Below are 27,300 nucleotides of genomic sequence, written 5' to 3'. Positions count from 1 at the left end.
GACGGGTTTTGGGGCTGGACCTTATCACCCCCAAGAAATCAGGACTCCCCTGGGTGCCCCCCAAGGCTGGAGCAGAGCTCAATGGGGGAACAACCCCTCTCCCCCCACCCCTTCTCCCCAGCAGCCACAGTGTCCCGTGTTCTTGTAAAAGGGTTTTACTCTTAATAAAATAAAATAAAATAAAAAAATACCCCAGCTGCACCTCCAACCCTCTGGGTGCTGAAGGGGTGAGAAGGGCAGAGCATCCCAGTCCTGGTGCAGGGATCCCCCAAGGATGACAAACACGAGGGATTCGGGGAGGGTGCTGCCCTGAGTTCCCCCAGGGCATCTGTCCCACCCTGGCCTTCCCCAGAGCCTCAAACTGAGGGGAAGGTGTTAACACAATCTGGGAACAAAGGGGAAGGAGCAGTGGTCAGACCCCAAATCCCCCTGGGAGAACTGGTCAGACCCTGAATTCCCCAGGAGCAGAACTCCAAACTCTCTCAGGAGTATGGGTCAGACCCCAAAGGCCCCCCAGGAACAGCGGTCAGACACAAATTCCCCCGGAGCAGGAGGAGCAAAGGCATTGGCAGGAGCGTCCGGCTGCGGGGCCGTGGCTCCCTCACTCCTCAGGAGGCACCTGCAGCGCTGAGTAGAGCATGACCTGGCCCTCAGGCTCCTGCTTACCTGGGAGGAAAAGGGGCATTTATGGAGGTGGGGGTCGTTTGGGGGTTTGTGGAAGTCCCCAGGAACATGACCCCCATTCCACAAGACACATCCACCCCCAACTCAGCAGCTCTGCCCCCCCCCAGCCCCCCAAATGCCAGCCCGGCCCCCCCTTACAGGAGAGGCACTTGAGGACATTGTGGAAGGAGCCGCCAGCGGTGCCAAAGGCCCAGAGGCCGGTGCAGAACGTGAGGATGAAGATGGGGCCCAAGCTGGCCTCGTACCAAGGGTTCAGGAAGGTCTGTGGACACAGAGAGGCAGGTCACACCTTCCTGACCCCTCCAAACAGCCACGGCTGGAAAAAGAGCGCCTAGCTCTGTGGAAACCCGGCTTGAACTTCCTGAAATCCCACAGTGACCTCCAGCAGCCCGGGCACCCCAAGAGGCTCCGGTGCCCCCCAGGACTCACCAGCCCCGAGGTGAGCAGGTGGCTGCCCACCACCAGCCCCAGGCTTCCAGTGCGGCGCCGCTCACAGGCATCGAAGAAGATGATGCCCCAAAAGGTGTGGAGCAGTACCAGGGCCATGGTGAGGAAGGCTGTGGGGACAGATACGGAGCCTCAGAGCCAGAGCCTTCCTCCTCCTCCTCCTCGCTGTGGCCCTGGCCTCACCAGAGGTGATGAAGTAGTAAGGGGAATCCCCATGGATCCCAACAGTGCCAGGCCCGGCAGAGTCCACCAGGATGTTGACGATGGAGAAGACACCACTGATGATGCCAAAGGAGAGTCCAGACACTGTGGGGGAGAGCCAGGGTCAAGGGACCCCTGTGAGCTCCACACAGGCTCGCTGGGCTCAGGAAGGGCAGGAGGATTGCACGCAGCACCCGGCGCCGGGGCTCTGCTCACCGTAAGCCATCTGTCGCAGGGAGATCGGGGATCGCCCATCTTTACTGAGGGTCGCCAGCCCTTCATCCGCCTTCCTGCCCCGCCAGACAGAGAGAGAGCATGAGCCTCATCCAACCGGAGAGGGGAAGGGAGAACCAGGGGCCAGCGCGGGGTGCGAGGAAACGGCTCGACTCGCTCCCGCGGTTTAACAAGGAAAAAACTCCACTGGACACAGCCCCAACATCTGCTCTGGTTTCCCCAACCCCTGGCACACCCCAACCATCGGCACAGCTCCCCAGGCCCCCCGGGCGGGCTCTTACTTGAGTATTTTGAAGCAGGCGAACCTGCAGAGCTCCTGCAGCAGCACGGCAGCGGCGGCTCCGAGCGGCAGCAGCGCCGCGTCCTCCCGCCCGCTGAGCCGCGCCGACACGAACCAGAGCAGCGAGGCGGCGAGCAGCGACAGCAGCCAGAAAAACGCCCTGAGGGCAAAACGGGACGCGCAGGCACCAGCATCAGCCAGAGCTGGGATGGAACCCCCCCCAAATGCCAAAATGTTCTCAACTGCTCCTGAACTGCCCCCTGGCCTCACTCCGAGAGCAGCTCCCTCAGCCGCCCCCGGCGCCACAGCACCCCAGACCCACCAAAGCCCCTCAGGGCGCCCCCCAAGCGCCTCCCAGAGTCCCCCCGGGCCCCCCGGCCCCGCTGCCCGGCTCACCCCACCACCAGCACGATGACCCGCAGCGGCTCCGCCGCCACCGTCAGCAGCAGGAGCGCGGCCGCGGGCCCGAAGGCGATGGCGGCGCACCCCAAGAACACGGCGGCGCCCATGGCGGCCGCGCACGGCGCCCCCTGCCGGCCCGGAGGACCCTGCCGGGGGGGGTAGGACCAGTGCCGGAGTTGGGGACACTCGGGGGACACAGTGGGGACACCCGACACAGTCTGTGCCAGCACCACATGTCTGCAGGGTTCACCTCTCCTCTCCTCTCCTCTCCTCTCCTCTCCTCTCCTCTCCTCTCCTCTCCTCTCCTCTCCTCTCCTCTCCTCTCCTCTCCTCTCCTCTCCTCTTCTATTTTCAAGGAACTCCTCTTTAAACCCGGCATTTTTCTCTCTATTCCAAGCCCCTCACATCTCCCACTCTGATTCTGTCCCCCCACCCCCACGCTGCCGCTGTTTACAGAGGAGCTGGGAAGAGCAGGAAAACTTTATTTAGACTAAAAAAATTCCCCAGCCGGCAAGAACAGCCCGGACGGCTCCAAAGCCCCTCCCTCCAGATTCCCAAGGGGTGGGCAGCTCATTCCTCCTCCCTCTGGACTGACGGTGTCGCACGGAGTGCTGGGCACTGATGCCAAGAGAGCTTGGATTTTTCACCCATCTTTCTCGTCCCCCGCACGGAAAACTCCGAACAATGTCCCCTCCAGCCTCTTCCGCAGGAATCCTGCGAATGCCATCTCCTGGGCACGAGGCATTGTTCAGGGAAGAACCGGAGTTACCGGCTGCGTTGTGTTAATTTCCCTTCTTGTTTCGCTTCCGTCTATTAAAGCTGGGAAATGACACAACGCATCCGAGCACCGCTGACTTCAGCTGCACCTTCCTCCTTGGACTGAACCCCCCGAGACAGCACCACGCTCTGGATGCTCAGAGCATCCCTGGGCGCAGCCCCCTCAGCACGGCAAGAACCAAGAGCCTCCTTCTTCCTTCCTTTTTTCTCTTTTTCCTTCCTTTTTCCCTCCGTTTTGGCCCACAAGTTGAGTTTTCCCTCAGGAGAGGTGTCCCTCCCTTGCTGCTCTGTTGTTGTGACAGATTTAACTGTTGGATTTTGGAAAATAATGGTAATAATAATAATAATAATAAAAACCTTCAATAATTTAAAAATAAAGACATAGAAGTAGAAAGAGCAAAATAGGGCTTTGAGGAACAGGAAACAAAGTTTGGGGGTGGCAGATGGAAAAGCCCTTGGTCTGCCTCCTTTCTGTGGCTGCAATGGCTTGCTCTGTGTTGCCAGATGTGAAGAATCAGTAAGGAAAAAGGTAAAAAGAAAAGAAAACCAAAAAAACCCAGAATGAAAATAGAGCAGTTTCCTTTTCCATCCAGAAACACAATTCGAGACCTGCACCTGGGCTGCAGGACGCTGCTGGGATGTTCCAGCTGGTCACAGCCAGGGAAGAGCAGCTGTTTCCCCCTTTTCCCACCTCATGGCACATTTTATCCAGGTCTCTTCATGGATTCTCCAAGTTTTCCCAATTTTTGCAAGTTCTACACCATCGCATCCAGAGTCGTTCCCAGCCCCAAGCAGCCTGCAAATCCCACTGAGTTCTGACTCGAAGCTCCCACACCAAGGGTTTGTCCATTCAAGCCCACCCACTCATCCTCAGGGACCTTCCTCGCCTCTTCCCTCCCCATTCCTTTAATCCCAGGATATTTTAACCCTTCTGTGCTCCCCCAGTGCCTCCCGGCTGAGCCGATGGCTCCAGACCTGCTGGGATTCTTCACAACGGGTTCAGATTTCTGCTTGGGTGGGGATTTTTGAGTTGTGATGTTGTTTTTGTGGAGGAGGGAGAGGAGGATCTTGTGGAGAGAAGGATTTGAGGAGATTCACTTCCTGCTCGGCATTCCTGGGCACTTAACCCTTTGCCAAACATCCCTCTACAGATGGGGGAAGCTCCTTTGGCAAAGCAGAGAGAACCTCAGGGAGGTTGGGAATTGGCTTTGGGATGGGCTCGAAAAATTCTTCAGTTGGATGTACTCTTGGTAAGAAAAAAAAAAAAAAAGTCTGCTTTGGGGAATTTTTAGCTTAAAATTGATTAGAATCCTTAAAATCTACAGAAATCTTTGGTTTAAAGTCAACAGGAGATTGAGATGAGATGAGATGAGATGAGATGAGATGAGATGAGATGAGATGATGAGATGAGCTTTGAGGCCACTCCCAACGCCTTCCACCATTCCACGGCACCCCAAGACAGAGCTCCTCCTGTACTGTGCAAGGCTCATCTTGCTCTTTCCTGGTTTTCTAACCTCAGTGTCCAAGAGTCACCAAAATACTGATTTTACACCAACTGATTCACCTGTCTCCTTCGCTTCCCCTCTTCCTTCCCTCTCCGTTCTGCACCCGTTCCCACCTGGATCCCGCCGGCTCCTCGCAGGAGCTCTGCTATCGCCTTCTCCCCAGTGTTTTTTACCCACTATAAAATAAATCCATGACCGTTCACGTTTCTTCCTCCTGACAGAGAAACTGAGGCACGAGAAGGGGAAACGAAGCCAAGACGAAAGAATCCCCCAAGATTTTACAGGAAGTCAGGACTGACTTTGGCTCCCAGTCAGCATCTCTGCCTTCTCTCCCAGAAGAATTTGCTATTTATAGCTCTGCTTCGCTCCGTTAGAACGTAATCAAAACCATCCTCCCTCCGCATGAGAACTCATCCAGCGGCACTAACCCTCCCCGGGGAAAACTTGTCAAGATTTGCGATTCAGCCATCCGAAACGCCTCTCGCAAAGGGAAATTCCTGCACCGCCGGAGCGGCGGAGCGGGCACCGCACGGGACACGCTGAGCCCTGCGCTGCTCCAGTCCTGGGCACGACCCTCCAGCTCTACGCAGGAGTCTCGGCTCAACCCCCCCCCGAGTCATTTCCTGCCTCTGCGAGGACTCGGGAAGGTCCCGCGGAGCAGGAGCGGAGCCTCCCCGGCAGCAGACACCCGACGGACGACGATGAACTTCTACATCGCGGTGCTCCTGGTTCTTCATTCCTTGCCGGGTAAGTAAATTCCCCAGGTTTTTCAGGGTTTTCTAAAGGCAATTCGATTTTATCTCGCTGCTCTGATTATTCCCACGCTGCTGGCATGCCGCGGGGAAGTTGGGAGGGTCTGGAGGGTGAAAGTTATTGGAGGGGTTGTCTTGGAGAAAGGGGGCTTCAGGGGAAATAAAAAAACCCCACCAGGAACACACGATGTAAATTACTGAAAGCTTCATAAAGCCTGTGCTTGGAGAACAGAGGGATAGTGAATGTTTCCCGCACTGTGTTCAAATCATTTGCAAATTCCAGCTGGGAGCTATTAGGAGACACAGAGAAAAAAAAAACCACCAACAAAAAACCCCCTAACAGATTTCCTGAGAGTTACGTGGGCAGTTTGAGACGAGGAAGAGCGGAATCAAGGTATTAAGGGGGAAAACCCCAGCCTGGAGCTGCTTAGGGATGAGCACGAGATATTCCCCCATCTCTGGGAAGGTGGGACACGGAGCAGCACCGGCTGAGGGGAACTGGGAGCTGCAGCTCTGCCATGCCCAGAGCCTCCCTCTTCCTCTTTCTCCTCACCCAAGGAACAGATCCTAACACGAAACATCAGGCGAGGGGATTCCCAGCTGGAAATTCTTGTCAGGATACGGTTGCCTTGTTATTCTTAACTCCAGTGCAAACACAAGAGCCAGCACGGAGCGCCTTTCTGGGAAAGCTCCGTGCACAGGATAACGTGCCCGAGCCAGAGTTCAATGCCGACGGAGCGTTGTCAGAGGATGAGCGTGGGAAGGAGCAGGAACTGGGGGACCAGGTCCCAGTTTCAGTCCAAATTTCCCCAAAAGCTCTGGATGGGAGTGGGACAGGTCAAGGTGTACGACACAGCAAAGAGTGAGGCTGTGCTGTGTCCCTCCTGCAGAGCCTCAGTCACTGTTTCCAGAGAAATTCCCTAATGAGAATTTTGGGACCTGGGTTTGCCAGTGCTGAGAAAGACAGGGATATGTTAGGAAGAAGTGGCAGGGTTTGGAGAGGGACCTGGAGCTACAGCTGGCCCTGGGCATGACTGAGAGCATCATTCCAGCTATTAATGACTTATAATGACAATATTATAATTACTTTACGATTACAAATGAGGATCAAACTATAAAAAATACCTTCTTATTCCATATCTCCCATTCTCATGAGTATCTTAGTGTATGAATCTGTGACTATTAGAACATTAACATTCCCAATTAATTTGCTTTTTAAAAAAATCCCCCCCCCAAAACCAAGAAAACGCACAGAACCTTCTGTTTGGAATAGGGAACGAGCCACTCTCTCCAACTGCGACAATGTCACATGGGTCAGAATTTATTTATAGTGGCTCAGCCCTAAGGAAACATAAGAGTTGTCCCTTCTGAGCCCTCGGCAGCTCCAAAGCTGCTGGAGCAGCTGGATCCTGGATGAGGAGCTCATCCCAGGGGAGTTCCAGCCCAGCTCTGGGGTGGAGGACCAGGGGCTCCATCCCCACCACTGCATCTCTTGCTTCCAACACATCCACACCCCAAAACGAAGGGAAAACCCCAGCCCCGGTCGCACCTCTCACACCTTTAGCTGGGATCTAATCATGGGTCAGGTTGTAAATCCATCAGTCCCACAGGAAAGGGGTTTTGCCCAAAGCACCAATAAATCAAGGAAACTTCACACGACCCCGCGCCCACGGCTCGACCCAAGGCTCCGCGTGATGATCCGCGCGCTGTTCCTTTGCTTTCAGGGAAGGCGGAGGCCGAAGATGACATGGAGGAGATCACACAGGATTTATATGACTACATGGCTCATTTAAGTGAGAAATGCCTTTTTTTTTTTTTTTTTTTTTTTTTTTTAAAGCACTTTTACCGTTTTCCATAAGCCACGGGAGCGAGCTGGGATAACTGGGGCTGGGAAGGGATTTATCTGAATTGTCTGGATTAATTTGAGTTACGCTGGCTGCTCGGGGGGAAAACTGAGTGATCACAACATGAGGGAGGGACTCATCTCGTCCCATGGCTGGATAGGCGTCTCCAACCCCCCAGTGCCACCTCACCTGGAGCTGTTTCCATTCCAGGCAATTACTATTATTCCACGGAAGATTATTACTATGACAACATCACGGCAACCCCCGCCACGTACATGTACGAGTTGGATTCCTATGAGGTGAGTTTGGTATTCCCCTAAAAAAAACCAGGTTTTCCTCACCCAAATCTCTGCCACAGGGAAAAATAAATGGATTAAAACTGCTGATTTTTAGACCACAGACCAAGCTGAGTGAGTTTGACGAGAGTGTCCATGAACAGCAGTCATGGAACCGTTTGAGTTGGGATTCATTTTTTGATTGTGCACAGAAACAGTGGGAAATTCCTTGTTTTCCCAATTAAATACTACCAAAGACATCCCAAGGAGGGATCGCTCTGCACGGAGTTAATCCTATGCTGTGACATAGCAGGTTATTTATTTTTCTCCACATCTAGACAAGCACCACTGGAGAAGTGGATTGGGGGAAGTGGTTTGCAGAAGAGAATGCCACCACCAAGATTTCAGGATTACCAGACACAAATGCTCCAGGGGATTCCAGGGATGCTGAGAACAGTCAGGTGGGTGCTTGTCAGCTCAGGAGCTCTGCCACAGGCTTTTAGCACAATCAAACATGGGACTTTCTGACTGATTTCTTTTCCTTGACTCACCAGGATTCCTGGGAGTCACTGGGATCATCCCTGCAGAGCCAACTCACCCTCATCATCCTCCTCAGCTTCCTGGGTCTCCTGCTATGACCCCCAGATTCCTCCTCCAAAGGTACTCTGGGATTTCAACACTCACTCAAAGTGTGTCCTTTAACCCAGGGAAATCCAATTCCCTCTGAAGCAGCAACTTTCCGAAACAACTGGAAGATAACAAACCCCTTCCAGGCATCCAGCTGTGATGCCAGGGAACTCACCAGCACCTCTGATCGCCACTGATGGCCTGGAGAGGCTTTCCAGGGCGTTTTCCCAATGACCTGTTGGCATTCAGCGGGACCTTCACGGGTGCGAGCAACCAGGCAGCTCCCACTGCTCATCCACCCAAACACCCTGTTCCATAAACCCTAGAATGGGTTGGGATGAACCTCACAGGCCAGCTGGTTCCACCCTCCTGCCCAGGTTCCTCCAAAGCTCCGTCCCACCTGGCCAACCTTTTCCCTCAGCTGGAGCTCTCCAACATCCCAGGGATACACCGACCCTCGTCCCACCACACTCTGGAACCTGCTCACCTGTTTCCCTCGTTCCAGACACGGTGGACGTCGTCAGGTGTCGACAATAACATCCTCTCCACGAGGCGCTGTCTCTGCTCCGGAACTGCCGAGGCTTCGTGCCTGAAGTTTTTGGTGGAGGGACGGTGCGAGCATGGAGAACTGTGCAAGGCTTCAGTCCTTTCCTGTTTCCTCGGATTCCGCTGTAAATAAGAACCTCTGCCAATAAAATCCCCAACACCTGGTCTGTCATGGTGAACAATCCGTAACCACCACCAGGACTGGGATAACAAACGCAAACAACGCGAGCGGCGTTTGTCCCGTCAGAAGGATCTTCTTGAGCCTCTAAACCCAGCCAGGAGTTTCCAACTTTGTTTCTTCCAGAACCACACCATTTATTTTCCAGAAACACCTGCCAATATCTGGGTACAACGAGAAGGAAACCTCCCACCACCTCAACCTAGCCATGGAGGGCAAACTGTTGCAAAAATGGGTGGTTTTGGTCAAGAAATCAGAGTTAAATTCCTTTTTTGTGGGGGGAAAAAAAGTGCAATCCCACACTGAGTGTCTATATTGCTTTTCCTTGAGAGAGTTAACAGGAAAGCAGGGATTGAAAACTGGCCCTGATGTACCCAGGTAACCCTGCAGGACAAAAGAGGCTGAGTCATGCCAAGGGATGTTGAGTCAAGCCAACAGGAGATTCATTGTGGTCACAGTCCCCAGAGCCCTTGGCTCCCTCCAGACATCTCCCAGACGCCGGGAGAATCTCCTGAGCTGCCGGAGCAGGTACGACCCATCCTGCCCACCTCTGCACCCATGGAGCAGCAGGGCCCCACCATTCCCAGGTTATCCCGGCCCCTAGCCTTGGAAAGAAGAAGAGTTCTGTTTCCTACGGAAGCTAAAAGGCTGGAAATGGGTTCAGAAGGGGCTGGAGGAGCGAGACCGGATGCACTGCCTGGCAGTGCCACCTCCTGGCGCTGTGCTGCCACAAAGGTGGATCGAAGAAAGCCAAGAACGCCCCGGGAAATTGTTCAGGATCACACAGCGGTGAGATTTCCAAGCCTGGAGTGGAGTAAAAAGCAATTAAAGGAAAATAAAAGATGTGGATGAAGGTTATGGGTTTATTTCTAAAAACCATCCCTCTGCCGCAGACAGCGAAAATAAACCAGTTTGTTGTAACCTGGCCTAACTACAAATTGAATCGCTCCCTTCCGGAGCAAATCCTCCAGTTACAAACCTTCCTGACCAAATCCTCACCTTCCAGCGGGGCTTTGGGACAGCGATGTCCTGACACAAACACACCACTGACGGACAGCTGGACACACCTTCCCTGCTCCCAAAGCTGGGAATATTCACCCAAACCTCCTTAGTCCCAAAATGGCATCATCCTCCCGCCTCTTTCACGAGTTCCTTTCCCAGATTTTCCCTTTTCCCCCAACTCGGAGGGCTGGTGGCGGTGGCTCCATGGCCACTGTCTCCGTGAGCAGCCACCCAGCTCTCCCCGGGGTAAGCAGCTTTAACACAAAGAGGATTTTCCCTGCAGTTGTGAGAACCTTTCCCAGTTACCTCCCAGCAGGAAGCAAACAGGTCTCTGGTATTTTCCAGCAGCTCCTTATCAAACCAGCCTGGAGGCAAATCCTGCTGCACCTGGAGCGATGTCCAGGGGCAGCCGCAGCCCACAGGAGCCATTTTTGGGTTTCAGCCCCAAAAAGCACCAGTGAGGGACACAGAAACACAGTCTGAGCCACCCAGAGCCAGCAGTGAGGAGGGAACCGGCTCCAGGGTTGAAAACACCCTGTTTAGTGAGCTGTGAAGGTGATTTTGTGCAGATTTAGGCAATTACGGATGGGGGCTGGGGCTGCTCTCCTGCCTTTAATATTCCCAAGTTCTTGTCTTCCCTCAGTGAATTCCCAACTCCTTGTCCTCACCATTGACAGACCATTGTCCATCAACATGAACCTTAGGTCAGCCCTGCAAGCTCCAGTGTGGAGAACATGAACTGTTTCCATCAACATCCCATGGACCTGGAACAAAAATTAATAATCCTTCACTTCCTTTTCCTTATTTCTCCCATTTTTCCTCCATTCCTGAACCCACGATATCCAACCTTTCCGACTCCATCTTAACCCTTTCCTAAAAGACAAGACAAACTCCTTGGCTGACCTCTCCCTATTTGATCCTGAAACAGGAAATATTTTCTCCACAGAGTTTACACAAAGCCGGAACAAACCCGAGATTCCCATGTTGGCTTTTGTTTTGTTTCTTTTTTTTTAGTGCTGTCATCAAGTTATCAAAATGTCTCCGGTTATTTGTGTCTCCAAAGTTAAAAGAGTCAACACGTAAATATTTGGAACTGCTTGTCCCAGAATTGTCCTGCCTGGGCATGAGGGATGTTGGCAGCTCGCAGGCTCTTTTCAAGGATCATTTTCCAGGAGAAAAGCCTCAATATAGAAACATTCATTAATTATCAATTTTAAATAGTAAAAGAATTTCCAGAGGGATATAAATCCCATTTATCCACCTGGGGAGATCTAAATTACATATATCAAACTAGAGTGGAACATAAATCCCATCTATCCACCCCAAGGGGGCTATAAATCCCATCTATGCAACCCGAGGGGGATACAAATCCCAAGTATCCACCCAGAGTGGGATATGAGCCTCATACATCCCCCCGCGAGCGACTCAGATTTCAGGAATCAGGCTATCCTCCAGCTCTGCCAATCTGCGTCCCCTCCCCGATGCGCTGACAGCGCCGCCGTCGCGCAAATTAACCAAAAAAATAACACAAATTCAAAAAACTCCTGTACCCTATGGCGAGTGAGACCGTGGCGCGCTCCTGGACCTCCACTCGTGACGCCGGGAGTGCGACCCCCGGCTCGATCCCTCAGAGCCGCGACCCGGCTCGGCCCTTCAGAGCCACGACCCCCGGCCGGACCCCTCAGAACCGCGACTCCCGGCCCGGCCCCTCAGAGCCGCGACCCCCGGCCCGATCCCCCACAACGGCGACTCCCGGCCCGGCCCCTCAGAGCCGCGACCCCCGGCCCGATCCCCCACAACGGCGACCCCCGGCCCGGCCCCCGTCCCCTCAGGGCCGCCCCCGTCCCCTCAGGGCCGCCCCCGGCCCCGGCCCCGCCCCACCCCGCCCGCTCAGGGCGCGCGCACCCGCCGGCCCCCGCGCGCGCGAGCCCTGACGGGCGGCGCGCTCGGCCAATGGCGCCGCGCCCCCCGCGCCAATGACGGCGCCGCGCGGGGAAGCCCCGCCCCGGGGCGTGGCGTGGCCGGGGGGGGCGCCATGCGCCGTGTCATGGAGGCGCAGTGTGCGGGCGGCCATTGACGGTGCCGGAGCTGCGGCGGAGCGGCGCGGCCGGGGCGGCCCCGGCGACCCCCGACCCACTCCCGGCGCACTCTCGGCGCCCGCCGCAGCCGCAGCGACCCTCGCGGCCGCTCTCGGCCACCCTCCCTCGCCAGTGCGGAACCGCGGGAGGGGGGGCGATGGAGATGAAGAAGCGCATCAACCTGGAGTTGCGGAACCGGGCCCCCGAGAAGGTGAGGGGCGGCGGGGCCGGTGGGGCGCGCTCCCCCCGCCCCGCGGGGCCGTCGCTGCCGCCTCGGGCCGCGCGGGCCCGGCGGTACCGCTGCCGAATCTGGGTCAGCCGTGGCGCAGGGCCCGGCGGGGCGCGGGCGGCGCTTCCGGCGCGGCCCCGGGACCCGCGGCCCCCCCCGCATTCCCCCTCCGCCTCCTCTCTTGGGGTGCCCCGAAGTTCCCGGGGGGCGAGGCGGTCTCTGCTTCCCCCGACGTTAATCCGCCGCTTCCCCCGGCCGCAGTAAACAGGTCACGGCGGCGGCCCCGGCCGCGGCCCGTCGCTCATCCCGGCGCCTTTAATTAATATAATTAACGTCGTTTCCCGCCGCCCCGCCGGGCGTGCCGTGGGGGTCCCCGTACTCCTCCCGCGTCTCTCCGCGCTTCCAACTTTCCATTTCTTTGGAAGGAGCCATTAAAAAAAAGAGAGGGGAGAAAGAAAAAAAAAAAAAAAAAGCCCCGAACCCCTGGAAACGGGGGAGCGCACGTGCGCGGCGGGGCCGAGCCCCACGCGTGGCTCCGGAGCATCGCTCCCGTGTTTCCCACTGAGGAAACCGGCGCCTGGGTCGCCCCGAGAGTTAAAGTCCTGAGACGTTCGCTTTCCCTGACCTGGCGCACGTGGGGTTTTTTTTTTTGGGGGGGGGGGGGGTGGGGATAAAACTGGCCGAAACTGTTTATTTAACCTACCCAGTCGCGTTCGCGGGTGGCAGGCACACGGAGAGGCCTCCTCTCTGCCGAGGATGAAGCTGAGAATCTTCCTCTCTCCCCTGCAGCTTGCTTTAAAATTCGGTGTTTGTATGGAATAATGGTAGTCTTTTAATGAAAAAAAAAATAAAGTAATAGTGGGAAGCTGGCTCAGTGCCGCTGTGGGTCTGCAGCACTCCCCAAAATTTTGTTAGTGTGCGGGGAAAGGGAAGAGTCACCTTGTGCCTGTCCTTTACCAAGTGGATGTTCCACTCCAGATAAAATTATTTAAAATTAATTGGCTGCTTCTTGTTGCTGCTTTTCCAAGTATGCGACCTGTATTGATTATCGAGTGGCTTGGGCACAAGGAAATTATTTATTTGGGCTCAGTTAACCTCCAGGACTCTCTGGGAAAATAATCCGGAGTCAGAAGGTTTTAGGTTCAGAGAGAAACTGGTTTTATGAGTTTGATTATGCGCAGTTAAATGATGAGACCTGAGGAGAAGTTGGCAGCGTAGAGGGCCGCTGATGCATCCTGGTTTCAGTGGTTCTGTGGGGAGCGTACTCCGACAGTGGAATTTTGGGCTCAAGTGGCAGTTTTTGCAGAGTTTAGTGCGCGCTTGGAGGGAAACTGCAGCATCATTTTTAGATTAGGTGTCGGTGATGTCAGGGCAGAAGTCTGATCTGATTCTAAATGAAACCCCAAACCAGCAGCCGCTGCCCGGTCCCTGCGGTGGGGTTCAGGTGAGGGTGGGATTTTGCTGCCGTGACACCCACAACGTTCCTCGCTGGCCTCCTTGCAGGTGACGGAGTTGGTGCTCGATAACTGCCGGTCCAGCAACGGGGAAATCGAAGGGCTCAATGACTCATTTAAGGAGCTCCAGTTTCTCAGCATGGCCAACGTTGAGCTGACGTCACTGGCCAAACTCCCCACGTTGAGTAAGCTCCGGAAGGTGGGTATCTCCTGGCTGCCAGAGTCAGGGGTGATGAGCCGTGGTTGCACCTTTCAGCGCTCCTGGTTGGAACTTGCGTGGTGCTGTAGGTGCTTCGTGGGCCTCAGGAATGTATTTTTAAGAAGTGAAATTGGTTTGGGTGTTCTCTGGTTAATTATGGCAAATTGGGCTTGGTCAGGGACTCTTGGAGAAGTCACTGCTTGGCTGTGGACGTAGTGAAGGTCCAGCTGTGCCTTGGGAGGAGGCCTTTGGGTCACTCACTGCTGGCAGTGAGCTCCAGTCCTGGTAGCTTAAAACTGAGATGTCCAACCCCATCAGACTTTAAGGAGCAGTTCATAATTGTCAACTTAAAGGAACTTTTTGACAGCCAAAGCTTGTTACCTTGGGGGGAGTCTTCGAAAGTGATTACATTCCTAAAGGGGAACAATTAACAGTGATGCAGCTGAATCTAAGGCTGAAAATCTGATTGATAATTCCTTTTTTTTTTTCTGTACAATAGCTGGAGTTGAGCGACAATGTCATTTCTGGAGGCCTGGAGGTCCTTGCAGAGAGATGTCCTAATCTCACATATCTAAATCTAAGTGGCAACAAAATCAAAGATCTTGGCACTGTGGAAGCTCTTGTGAGTATGAAGTGGGAAGGGGCCCTGGGGAGCGGTAATAAGTATTTTTTTATCAAGGAGCCTTAATGTTTTTGCAGTGAATTGTTACAAATATTCATCAGTCTCGTGGTTGGTCAGGTGTGATGGACTTGGTGCCATGGTTATAGGACAGCTGGAAAAAAATGTCAGGAATGGGATGTTGATCAGAGATGGTTGGGATTGTTTTGTCTTTGAAGAAAAAGTGGCCAAGGTGTGTCCTGCTGATTCCCCTGTGCTTGTTGGTTAAGGTGTTTTTGTCTGACGAGTTTTCATTAAACTGTGAAGTGACTCAGGTGTGATACAGCCAGGAGTGGGACAGTGAAGCAGAGGAGGGAGCTGCCACTGGTGATCCATTCACCCATTTTTCCTGGATGATTTGGGTTTGTGTCCAAAACTGGTCTCTGTGCACATAACCCGACCCCCAAGGTGTGGGGGTTGTTACAAACGAGTGCCTTCCTTGGGGATCTGGCCACTGCCAACAACTTGGACGGAACTTTGAGGGAGAAAAATTCTGACTAGAAACGAGGGATGAGGACAAAGTAAATTCTGTTATACTTGGGCTGTGACCCTGCTGTATCTGGGAGCACCACGCGGGGGGAGAAAAAAAAAAAACCTTTTCATTTATTTTCAGCAAAATCTGAAGAATTTGAAGAGCCTTGACCTGTTCAACTGTGAGATTACAAACCTTGAGGACTACAGGGACAGCATCTTTGAGCTGCTCCAGCAGATCACGTACCTGGATGGGTTCGATCAGGAGGACAACGAGGCACCAGACTCAGAGGATGATGATGATGGTAACGTCCTAAAACAAACTGGGGGTAGGAATGGGATGCTGGAATAAAGGTCTCTGTGTAGTGTGCGTGGGTTCTTCCTGAGCACACAAGTGTAATTCTGCTCGTGCTCCTGAAGAGCAGAGTCCAGAGCTTGTTTGGTATTAACGCACTGACAACAGAGCAAAATTGGACTAAAGATACTTTTGCAAAGACACAAATATTCTCAAAGTTGCTGCCAGCAGTAAAGCCCTTCGTGCCTCTGAGTGACGCAGAGCAAGGGGATATGCACGCTATTTTGAATTAAAAATTACAGTTTTACAGGGTTTGATAATGGCTTCAGCCCTCTGCTTCAATATAATATAAATTTTAGTTCCAAAAGCACACCTGGTTCCTTTTGGTCCCAACTTGGTTGCAGTCCTTAAGGGGGCTGTTACTGCTCTCAGCCCCTTCTGCTGGCAGGGGTTTGCACTTGTAGCTGCTTCAGACATTGAGAGTTTTGCCTGAAGCTTGTGATGGAAAAACACTGGGAGTCTTTCTTAGAGAAAAAAAATGACAGAATTTAACTTGATTACAGTTATGGTCATTTCCCATGTGTTGCCTGGATTTAGAAAAAAAGTAAAAAAATCCTCAAATCCTTCAGGAAAAAAAAAACTATTAGAGCCAGCCCATCCTGCTGTACTCAGAGAGGAGTGAATGAGACTGACCTTCTGGTCTGTATTTGTGTCTTTCACTGCAGAAGGGGATGAAGATGATGATGATGATGAGAATGAAGCTGGGCCTCCAGGAGAGTATGAAGAGGAAGATGATGAAGATGATGGAGCTTCAGATTTGGGGGAAGGTGAAGAGGAGGAGGAAGTTGGTCTTTCATACCTGATGAAAGAAGAAATTCAGGTAAAGATTGTAAATTCTGCCAAATGCAGGAAGCAAAGAGAAGCTCCTGTGGGGTTCTGTGGTTAGGGAAAACAGTTCTGGTACAGTTCCCAGAGTACAGAAAACAGCCACCTTTCAGAAGGTGATGAGTAGAGTTCTTGTAGCTGCAAACTGGTCACACAAATTCCAGGACAGCACTAAAGCCCTGGGTCGTGGTCAGGTGCTCCCCTCTGACGGGTCTCGGTGGGAGAACGTGCCTGCTGTGGGGTTTGTGTGCGAGGCTGCACCAGCAGCACCCTCAGCTGGCATTGGAGGCCCCTGTTTGAAGCCAGTACTGGTTCTTTGATAAGAGTTTGCTTCAGTCAGGGAGTTAATGTGCAGTGGCTTTGATTCCAGTATTCCAAGGGCCAGTATCAGTGGCTTGTTTCCCCATTTTGTCTTGTCACACTCCCCCGTGTACAAAATTCCACCAAGCAGGGGCGATACAAAAACAAGACTTGAGTTTGTCAAATTCTCTGGGGCTGATTGTTAATTTGTTTGCATTTCTCATTTATCAGCTTTAGAACAAGACAAAACCAACACAACAACTTGCTCATTTTCACAGTAACTTGGGAAGAGGATACTGTTGTGCATCCTTTCCTCCTTTACTGTGTTTGGGCTCAAAGGCAATCTAGAGCTGCTGGCATCTCTCTCACAGTTAATTTGTGAATAACCTTGAGCTGGTTTAAGGTAGTGAACAGTGGGGAAAACCAAAGAAATGAGCCTCTGGGGCTGACTGATGCCCTGGTGGGGAAAGTGCAGGGAATTCCTGGATTTCTGCTTGGGATCATTGTGGAAGCAAGACTTCAATAAACAGCAATTGTAAAAATGTCTCCCTATTTTTGTACAGGATGAAGAGGATGATGATGACTACGTTGAAGGAGGTGATGAGGAGGAGGAAGGTAAGTGCTCAGGTATTCAAGTTGTGACTGAAACAATCAATTCTCTGTAATTCTTTGTGGGTTTGGGACATGCACGTTAACATAAAAACAAAAGAAAAGTGAGGAAGAAGCAACAGTTTTCTGAAAGGAAAGACACCGTCTCCTGCGTGGTTGGAAACTGTCCTCGGATGTGGAGATGAGTGGGGCTCTGCTGTGCATCTTATTTACATACATTGAAAATATCCCTCAAGTGCACCAGAGTCTCCGCTAGCAAAAGCTGGCAGCCAGGAGCAGCTGGAGCTTTCCCTTTATCCTTATTTCTCCATAGGCACTTCTGCTAGAGGGACATAGTTCTGTTTGCAAGAACTGGCTTACTGGAGTATTTTTTAATAAGTTTTTTCATTAAAAAATTCCACATCTCTGTAAAGACAAATCCCACACTTTCTCCCATCGAGCTCCCATCTCCTCCACGCGCCGGGCTCAGCGGAACAGGTTTGGGAGCTGGATTTTCCGCTTGCAGAGAGGATATTCCCGAAAGGAGCAATGAGAATCCTTCACTTGGCCCGGGGATGACTTCTGGGGGATTCAGGGAGCGCGTGGGGCAGCGCTGCACTGCGGGCTGCCACCAGCAGAGCGCACGGCACACCGCCCAAACCCGGCCCCTTGCCACAGAAAAGCTCGGGGATGTTCCCGAGTCCCCCGTGCCCCTGGCCCTAAGCGCTGCGTGGGCACAGCGTAACGGGCCGTGTGCCTGCCTCTCTCCTTAGCAGAGGGCGTCCGAGGGGAGAAGAGGAAACGAGAGCCCGAGGATGAAGGCGAGGAAGAGGAGGATTAATTTGCAGGACCAGACTCTCCACTTACGGAAGAAGACGCAATAGTGATTATGCAGCTCTGTATGTCCATGTACCATAGATGTCCTGACAGAAATCCTATGTTAACTTTTTATAGCAGAAGTGTGGTTTTACTATTCCTGCCCCCTTTTATCATTCCAGATAAGCTCTGATAGCCCATAGGGAACCTTCTGTAGAGAACAGTTTTTCAGCCCTGTAATCACTGAAGCCATTGGCAAATTCCCCCCACCAGACTTTTCTTTGGAGCTCTTTAATTTCGTACAATCTTGTGTGTTGGTCATTGTTAGCCCTCAATCCAACCCCATGCCCCAGGGGTTTAATATTGGGAGTTTTCATTCAGGATTTTAAAGTTTTTACGCTTAAAAAGCTGAATTGAAAAATGCTCTACGGCAAATTCCCCACTCTCTTAAATCGGTTGACCCTAGGCCAAGTTTTCCATGGATTCAACTGGAAACCCCCAACTAGATGACACCCATGTTTCAGTTTTTTAAAAGGTGACTCCTGTGATTTTTTTTTTTTTTTTTGAATGCTCCTTTCTATTTTGGGTGTTCCAGGGTAAAGCCTCAGTGGGTTTCGGAAGATGTTTTTGTTTTCCTGCTTGCTCCAATGTTCAGTGTTTGGAGTATTCACTAGATTCCTTCAAGGGTGTATTTTGGCCAGCTGAAAGAGTTGTGATCCTTAAAGGTTTGCAATCCATAAATTTTCTCCCTAGTCCATTGTCACTTGCAGGTATTAACAAAGCAATTAATGTGTAATTTTAAACCTTTTTGCTAGAAATCTTTGTTAAACCTTCACTCACTTTGCTCTTGCATTGTCATTCTGGGAATCCTGCACCACTCATGGCTATAAAATGTATAAAATAGATGAAATATGCATTTCTGATGCAGAAGTGAACGGGTAACTCCTCCAAGCGTGTTGTTTTCCATGCCCCCAGCTTTTCTAGAACTGTTGGAAGGAAAGGATGAATCCAAGTTGGCCCTTCTCTGCACATCACCTCTTAAACCGTTTAAACCTGGCTCTAGGCAAAATGCTCAGTTTGTGTATAAGTCGGGAATATTTGAGGGTTTACACTGAGTGGTTGCAGAGATGCAAGCATGGGGGGAACGTGCAGAGAAGCTTTTTTTTTTTTTTCCCCTAGCAGCCTTTATAAATCCTGATCTGCCCCGATGTATCATCTTTCCTGTTGGAAACAAACTTTTGACTTCCGGCATTCCTCCTTCAGGCGTGATCTGAGTTTCGCGCAGTGTAGCCGTGGCATCACGCCGACTGACGCTGTCTCACGTAGGTCCTGAATCAAATATCACACACAGCTTTATTCCAGAGACTTATTTTTGTATCTGTCCTGGCCGTCAATAGCTGCCAGAAACTGGGGAGAGCCTGTGGGTGGGAGGAGGGAGATTCCCGGGCCTAAGCGAGTCAGTCCCTCATCACCTGGTTCCCTGTTCCTTAGGAATTTCACGCACTAGTTCAGTGTGACCTCCAGCTCTTCGGTGGAGTTTAGATCATGCAGGGTTGAAGTTCTTCAAAGCCCCGCTCTCTTGTGTGTGGTTTTTTTCCCCCCCCCCAAACTAGAGCCTTAACTCTGGGTTCCTCCTGTAGCTGTGTAGCGAGGCCGAACCTTGCCGGCCTCGAAGTGGAGTCTGGCAGGTTGTGGTACACTCGGGAACAACTGACTCCTTGGGCTTTGTGATTTTTGAAGGAATATCTCTAACAGACGCTAGAAAAGCCGTGGTGAGGCTTCCTTTGCAGCCACAACCAAGTCCTGTGTTTGTGACGAGTCCTGGGTGGGTCAGTGCACGGTTGTCATGTCCTGAACACTCTTGGGTGAGGCACTCACTCCGTGCTCAGCTTTGAGAGGAAAAAGTGTTTTCCCATCCTTTTGCTTATTGTCTTTAGATTGAAACTTGTAATTTATACGTGTGTATGTTAGAGCACCTCCGTGTCAGGGTCTTACTTAACTGTCTGTTACCGATTGCAGATAAAATTAGTTTTAAATGGAGAAAAAAAAAAAAAAAAAAGTCTATTTTGATGGATTAAAATAACGTGGGTAGCGGGCTTGTTAGGATAAGCAAGTCCAGCTCCTGAGACGTGACAGACTGAGCTCCGAGGGGTGACAGCCCTTTCCTAGGCCAGACTTTTCCCACTTCCCGAACACCCGCGGTGCCGTGCGTCAGCCACCACGTGGAACCCAAGCCCCTCACGAACCCAAGAATCCGTTTGTCCCGGTGTCACCGTCCCCGGTCCCGCGTCCTCCGCTCGGCATGCAGCAGCAGCGTTTTTTAACGAGGAATTCAGAGCCTCCAGATAACTTTTGAAACTTTTTTGCTTGGTGGGTGGTCTTTTCATGCAAATACGTCAGGGTGGGTTTTATATTTTGTAGAGGTTTTGTCCTATTTTAATGCTCTTTGTATGGCAGTCTGTATATAGTGTGGTTTGGTTCCTTCTCCGACTCTTTCCTGAAACTTTGGAGTAACTGATTTTGTGCAACTGTGTTTTGAATAAAGCCATGACAGTGTTAAATTAAAGACAACAGCCCTGCAGCACTCTTCTGGTAACTTTTAGTTGTAACAAAACATGTTTCCTCCCCATGTGTGCTGTAAATTTTAAATTAAAAAGTTTTCAACCGAATTATTTCAAATAAATTGAGACTATTGTATTGGATTACTTGGGGTGTGTCCACCTGTGGAAAATAGGATATTTCTCAAGGAATGGAGTAAGGGAATTTTCTTGATGGTTGTGTTTAAATGGGGTGGAAAGCTGCAGAATGGTGTGGACTTCTGGTACTTTAGTCCTTGGTAACACCGGAACTGTTGTGGAATGATGTTCTGGAAAACCTGAATGGTTCCCTGAGTGTTTCCAGGTGAGTTTAACACAGATGCCTTAGACATCCGAGTCTGGGCGAGTCTTGAGATTTGCTTATCACAGATAAGCCTTGTGCCCAGCAGCCTGAGCCAAGTCTGGTGCTGAAATATTCCTCACACAAGAACAATGTTTAAAAAAAAACCCCTGCTGCTCCTCCCAAGCAAGAGAGTATTGTTTTATCTTGGGATTAGTCCAGCATTCCTGGCAAAAATCCCTTGGATGCACTTGAGAAAGCCCTTGGCAAACAGGCTTTTCTGCTGCTGGATGAGCAATTAGGCAAGAAATGGGTGGTGATTTTCTGGGATATTTCATTTTAAAGGGTGGGGAAGAATTGCTGTTCCGGCTGAAGCCCCACGCTGGCACCTCTAGCCTCTGCACCCATTCCCCACAGGATTTGGGGCCAAACAGGGAACCTGAATTTCAGGATGACTGAACAGGTTAAATCCATCTTTTGGGGCTGCAGGTGAGGTAAAACCAGGCTGTCACACGGTACTTTGATGGCAAAGGAGAGAGGAGTAAGCCCAAGTGGTGTGTGGGCACATCTTCAAAGTCAGGAAAAACCTGCTGAGTGGCTGATGGGTTCCTCAGCTTGTCCTGACGTGCTGTGGAACCTCCCTGCCCCAGCCTCTGGTTTACACAGCACACCTGCTGCTACAACACCAGGCACCTGTCACTCCCGGGGCCTGGAGATGGAATTGGGCAGGGACCAAGGGCCGCCACCCGTGGTCCAGCAGCGCCCTAAGCTCCGGTCCGTCCCACCGGACAGCTCGCCCGCCCTCCATTTTGTTGCAGTGAGGGGAAGCCCTGCCGGCGGGCGGCTTCCTCTGTCCTGCTCCTTCCTCCTTCTCCCGGGCCTTTTGTCTTGTGGTGCCCTTTCTCGCTCCCTCTCCCGGGCCCTTATCTCCCCCTCCAAGTGGTGCCGCTTCCCCTCCTCTTCCTTCCTCAGGGCTCGGGACGCCTCTCCCTCAGCACAGGCACCCGCCTGAGGGGGCGGGCGGGCTCCCGAGCGCGGGAAACGGCGACCCACGGGGTTCCCCGGCTGCGGGCAGCAGGGGCGGGCCGCGACCCCGCCGCTGATTGGCTGAGATTTGCCGCAGTTCCGCCTTCCCGCCACCCGCGCGCGCCGCGCCCCGCCCACAGCCCCTCAGGCCCCTCACGGCGGCGGTGAGGTGGAAACTGTCTCTAAATGCCCCATTTACCACCCCAAAACAGCTCCTGCTCCCCTCCCTACCCGCCTTCAGGAGAGGCTTTTCCTCTCAGGTTGTGTGAACTTCGTTCCCGTGATGGAAAACAACGCGGTTCAGAGTCCAAGCGGAGGAAAAAAAGCGAAAATGCAAACCGTGATCCCGAAGGTGGTTATCACGTCGTGTGAGAAAGGGTAAATTCAGCCAGGCTTTGGTACAAACACACCAGATGAAAATAGGAGAAAATTTCCTCATAAAATTCTTCAGGTTGCCTAGTTAAGCCCAGTAGCAAGGGAACTCTATAAATGTGTTTTCAGGCAGCTCCTGCTGCCATGTAGTTCCTAATGTTCCCAAATTGCTCCTGCTTCCCCAAGGCTATATGGCATGTGCAGGTTCCAAGGCAAATCTCCCCCTTTCTCAACTACATCCCATTGCCCATTTCTAGGTTAATGCAACCCAGCCACAGTACTGAAGCGATTTGGGGTTATTGTGACACAGGTGCCTGGGTCAGGGGCAGTGAAGGTTGGGGGCTCCCACAGGTCTAAAAAAGGGAGGGGTTTTTTGGTACGAAATGTGACCAAGAACTACTAGAACTATCTCTTGCCATTCCCACACATTCCATAATGACCAGTTAGCCTTTTCTCCCCTTATTCTGCCTCAAATGAAATTAATTTTAAAAACCTCATACTGCCGAGGATATAAACCCCAAGGATCTCTCAATGCCTAGACCGCAGGCAGCTCGCTTTCAACTTTCCTCATCTCTATTTTTATGTGAGAATGGGGAGCCAACATTCTCGTGGAGTCCCATGAATTCAGGAATTTGGCCTTGGAGAAAATGGTAAAATCCTTAGAGCTGCATGACAGGGTAATGAGAAATCTCAGAATGAAAACTGCCCCATTTTCCAGCAAACAGAGCTGTTGATTTTGGCAACAGAGCTGCTGCGTGCTAAAAATACACCATTTTCACTGGTCATACCCATTGCAAAGGTCTGAACCGATGAACGAGATCTGAATTTACGAGATAAAAACGATGCTTGAATTATTTTTATCCATTTCTTGGTTGTGCCAGGGGTTGCACTGTCACATTCGATGTGTTCTCCATTTGCTTATCGATCGACTGGCACAAATGGAGAATCAGGAATGCGGCTCCCCCAGGGTACCAAAATGCATGGGATAGGACAGGAGGAGTCAGGGACAGCAGCTGCTTGAAGCAGGACATGGAAAATGGTCCCTCTGCAGAGCCTGGGGCAGGGAAATTCCTGTTGCCACTGCTGTTGGGAGGTTTCTCACTGGAGTTAGAGTTTGGTCTCCTGAGGAACAGTCTTCTGGTTTTAAATTTTAAAATTACAGTTTATAGCATGCTCCATAGTATGCTCGGTTTCTGCTTTGAGTGTGTCTCATTTAAAAAAAAAAAAAAAAAAAAAAAGTGAGTCCCCAAAATAGCCAAGGAAAGTCTTTCCTACTGTTTCTAATTGAATTGGCACAAATGAGGGAGAATCCAAAAATAAATCTTTGGCCACAACAGCAAACCAGCAGAAAACCACAGGACACATTAAAGCTGGGAGCTCCCTGGCACTGAGGAAAGGATTCTGTTCTAGGAAAAAAATTGACCCCAAAGAGAGGGTTCATGTTGGAAAAGGAGCTGGTCTCTCCCATGAGAATGAAACATGTTCACACAGGGTGTTTGAGGGGCATTTCTTTCTGGACTAGAGTTAAATAAAATAATCTAGTGATGAGTGAGGAGCAGCCAGCTGGAGCTCCTCAGCATGGCTTTGGTGAAGTACTGATATCTTCTGGCCATTTGTGAGGGGCTTGGTCACATCCTTGTCCCTGGGAATGTTGAAGACATGCAGGAATCATGTTTAATTAGGAATCTGAGGCTAATGGTGTATTGAAACTAAGGCGTCCCTGCAGCAACTGCCTTTCTGAACTCATTTCAGAATCACATCTGTGTCTCTCGGCTTCATCACCACGATGAGTCATAATTATTCTGCTTAAAAGTGTGCTGTGGTGTTTCTTCTACACTCCATGTGTTTTGAGCGAGCTCCCATGTCACAGCAAATCCCAAATGGAATAAATTGGGTAATTTGTGTTTCTGGAAACCAAGGACATCTTCAGTCTGTTCTTTCATCAGTTGTCACTGTTGGAGGATCCTCACCAAAAGCTGTAGGATCAGCCTTGGGAATTCAAGTCTTGCTCTGTTTTGTGCAAATCATAAGTGTATTTAAGAATGCAATTGAGCGCTGACTTTTTAATGCCAAATATCGGCTGTGCTCACACCTCCCGTGCACACCCGCTACAAAAGCTTCTGGTGTTGAGTTCTGTGTTTGGGGTGTGCTTTGAAGCACAGACTTGTGGAGATGAGAATGTTTTCTCTGGTGATCTCCTGAGGGGTATTTCTGTCTCAGTCACACAGTGCTGGGGAAGGGGAAGGTTGCTTGGTGGTGAAATCTCTTACATTAACATACTACACAAATTAATGAGGGTTTTTTTTTTCCTGAGAGAGCCCTTTATTTCCCTCAGTCATGCAGAGTTCCTCCTCATTCACATCTCTGCACAGACCACATCATTCCTCTGCAAGCAACAGGAGGAATGGAAGGAGGAAGAATATTAACCTCTCTCTGCTCTTGAGGCTCTGGATCACTGGAGGCTTCAATTGCTGCAGAATTTCTGCGTGAATGTTAAGCGTTCTCACTACAAAGAAAACTCCCAGATCAACACCAAAAAGCAAAAAGTATTCCTTAAGACAAAGTGAGGAATCCCAGAGAGGACAGGAATAATCAAATGCCTGCAGAAACAAACTGGTTAAATCTGGGAATTCTCACGTGCATCTCAGTGCAAGTGTTTAAATGCATTAGTAAACTTCCCGAATCACTCTTTCTCCTTTCTCCAGCACACCTGGATTTCTAATGGTGTGGAAAATGTGCTTCCCCTGGGAATCCAACAGGTCTGGACCAAAGTTAGTGCTGCCTGGCCAGGGTGGGAGCGGGCGGCGCTCGGGTTTGCCGTTTCTGGGTGCATTTTCCTGTCAGTCCGTGCGTGCGCTGCTCGGGGAGCCGGGCACCAACGCGCTGCCGTGTGATTCCTCCTGTGCCACGTGCGGAGCAGGGAAGGGAAACAGTTCAATAATTACAGTTCCATGGAAAGCTGCCGGTGGCTGTTCCGTGGGAACGCGTTCCCGGTCCTGGTGAACTCGGGCTGCAGGAGCCCTGGATGGGAAGAACGAGCACTAGAGGGCACAGCGCGACCAGCGACGGGCGCGGGCTTTGGCGAGGGGGAGGCAGAGCCCGGCTGCCTCCGGGCTGCCTTTCACCCGGGAGAGTCCAGCTGACTCCTTAAAATGGCACCTTTTGGAAGGTTCTGGACTCATTAGCTGCAGTAATTCAAGGACGAAAATGCGGCAGAGAATCAGAGAATATCCCGGGTCGGAAGGGACTCTTGCCCAGAGAGGTTGTGGGCTCCACATCTCTGGAAGTGTTTTAGATGAGGTTGGATGGGGCCAGGAACAACCTGGCCTGGTGGAAGGTTTCCCTGCCCATGTCAGGTGATGGGACTGCGTGGTGGTTACGCTTCCTTCCCCACTCAAACCATTCCATGATTCCACGGTGCTATGACTCGAAATCCTTGCCCTGCACAGGACACCACAGCGCAGGCAGCAACTGCTTCCGTCTGTGAAGGACTCGTGGTGAGCTGAAACGTACCTACTTCACACACTGATACACACACACACATTTTCCACAATTCCTCATCTCTAACATGATCCAGCTTGGGTGATGATGACCCAGATCATCCCCTCAGGTGGGACACCTTTAACTCAAGGCTCCCTCTGACATCAGTGGAGGGAGGATGGCCCTTCTCTGTTTCGACACAAAGGCTGAACAAACAAGGAATTAATCGAATCAAATGAATGAAAAAATGAAAGGGATTTTTATTTTTAAGGAATGAATCAAAATGAACAAGTTAAAATGGAGGAAGTGGAAACACCAGCTCAGCACTTCTGTCCACATTCCATAAATGACAAAAAAAAAGGGAAGGTGGACTTGTTAGCAGAAACTGTAAAAAAAAAAACAACAGGAGGAAAACCCAACATCCCTCTGTTGTAACACCCCAGAACTTAGTCAAAGAAGCAAATGGGTTTAAAATGAGAAATGCAGCACCAAAAGGTAATGATGGAGCATACTGGGAGGCGAGGCTCTGCAGAAGTTGTGGTGCACTGGGATTATCAAGAGCATGTAGGTAGAAGAGTGAAAAGGATTTTGTTAAGCACAGGAAGGAATCAAAGACAGAAAATGCAGGGAATCCGTGGTTGGAATTGAGTGAACTTGGTGGGTTTATGCTGTTCTTTGCACTGGGTACCATGGAATTTTGGTGATGACAAACTTTCCTGGTTTATTATCTGGTCCCTCTTGCTGCCTGCCAAGAAACCAAGATTTCCCAAGATATCTTTCCTTTCCTATGACTTGATTTCTAGAAACCTGGAAGGAAAAAACTCCAGAAGGAGTAGCATTTCCATTTCCTTCTGGTTTCATTTCCCTGTATCTCCAGTAACATAAATAATTTTATAAATGATATAAAAAATTTCCAGAAAGCATACGTTGAAAGCATGAAGCCCTCAGGATCCTCTGCCCAAACAAACTCCTTACTTCCCTCTCTCTCTCTGTGTTTCAGTGAGCGCTCCTGCAGCCTCATTGTTTGGATAATTCAGGCTGCCAGATGGCTGTAAATATGTTCACAATCCTCCTTACCCTGCTCCCTCCTCCCTGGCACCCTCCCTGCTCGGCCCGGTACTGAGCACCTGGTCTGTTCCCATTTGGAGTCTCCCTTCTCGCCTCTGGAGCTCAATTGGCAAACTACTGATTTGTATTTTCCCTTTAAACGGAGTGGGGAAATCTTCGGGAATGTTTCATTCGTGCCAGGGAATACTGAGTACTTCCTCCGCTGTCGCTTGCACCATCGGTTAATTGAAAACGCGCCTCCTGCCCTGTGGCATCATTCTCCTTCCGCAGGAATCCTGTCCCTGGCATAGGAGGGTGCAGCTCACCTGCCGGGCATCACGAGGGAGGAGCAGCTCCTGCCTATTTTGAGCGCAGAGATCTCATGCTTACCCTTGGCATGGGGTAAGGGCACACAGAACAGGGTGATTCATCCCAAATCATGCCCCAAGGACCTGGCAGAGGCAGCGTTTGAACAACCGGCCCCGTTCTTCCTGCCTCACAGGCTCTGGATTCATTGTTATACTGATCCTGTTAGTCCATAACTCGGGAGGGCCCAAATCCTGGGGCCTGAGCCCCTGAGATAACTTTTCTGTGTAATGAAACATTCCCAAACTGCTGAGCAGTGAGAAAATGACAGAAAACTGTTTCAATGGCGCTGTAAAAAAGGGAAGTCGGTTTTAAAACATCTGGAAATACAGGCAGTGACGTTTTGAGAACTGAGGAATAATTGAGGTCACGAGTTGCCTGAGGAACGCTGCAGCAGCACAAACT

General features: G+C 51.2%; 2 protein-coding genes across 7 annotated transcripts; one reads left to right on the top strand and one right to left on the bottom strand.

Annotated features, from left to right (window-relative positions):
• Positions 1–139: 139 nt before the first annotated feature.
• Positions 140–11,282, bottom strand: APH1A (aph-1 homolog A, gamma-secretase subunit). Of its 5 annotated transcripts, none has more exons than XM_040088053.2 (7): positions 8,516–8,632; positions 1,848–2,006; positions 1,549–1,622; positions 1,315–1,437; positions 1,114–1,241; positions 823–946; positions 140–666 (listed from the first exon to the last, which is right to left on the bottom strand). In XM_040088053.2, the coding sequence occupies exons 1-7, from the start codon at positions 8,566–8,568 to the stop codon at positions 602–604; spliced, it is 726 nt and encodes a 241-aa protein (XP_039943987.1). In that variant the 5' UTR covers positions 8,569–8,632; the 3' UTR covers positions 140–601. The 5 variants fall into 5 exon arrangements, with proteins under 5 accessions (XP_039943987.1, XP_039943986.1, XP_039943988.1 ...); XM_040088052.2 differs by lacking the exon at positions 8,516–8,632 and adding an exon at positions 2,243–2,355; XM_040088054.2 differs by lacking the exons at positions 1,315–1,437; positions 1,549–1,622 and adding an exon at positions 10,454–11,282 and having other exon boundaries at positions 8,516–8,697.
• A 480-nt stretch (positions 11,283–11,762) lies between these two features.
• On the top strand, positions 11,763–20,429 carry ANP32E (acidic nuclear phosphoprotein 32 family member E). Of its 2 annotated transcripts, none has more exons than XM_040088057.1 (7): positions 11,763–12,043; positions 13,565–13,714; positions 14,214–14,336; positions 14,986–15,148; positions 15,864–16,018; positions 16,887–16,938; positions 17,685–20,429. In XM_040088057.1, exons 1-7 carry the CDS (start codon positions 11,990–11,992, stop codon positions 17,750–17,752), a joined length of 765 nt encoding a protein of 254 aa, XP_039943991.1. In that variant the 5' UTR covers positions 11,763–11,989; the 3' UTR covers positions 17,753–20,429. The 2 variants fall into 2 exon arrangements, with proteins under 2 accessions (XP_039943991.1, XP_039943992.1); XM_040088058.2 differs by having other exon boundaries at positions 11,878–12,043; positions 17,688–20,429.
• The last annotated feature ends 6,871 nt before the right edge of the window (positions 20,430–27,300 follow it).

Source organism: Hirundo rustica, chromosome 29 (assembly GCF_015227805.2).
Source record: "Hirundo rustica isolate bHirRus1 chromosome 29, bHirRus1.pri.v3, whole genome shotgun sequence".
Lineage (NCBI taxonomy): Eukaryota > Metazoa > Chordata > Aves > Passeriformes > Hirundinidae > Hirundo > Hirundo rustica.
The sequence above is the reverse complement of the archived record's forward strand: the minus strand, read 5'-3'. Positions and strand labels throughout refer to the sequence as shown.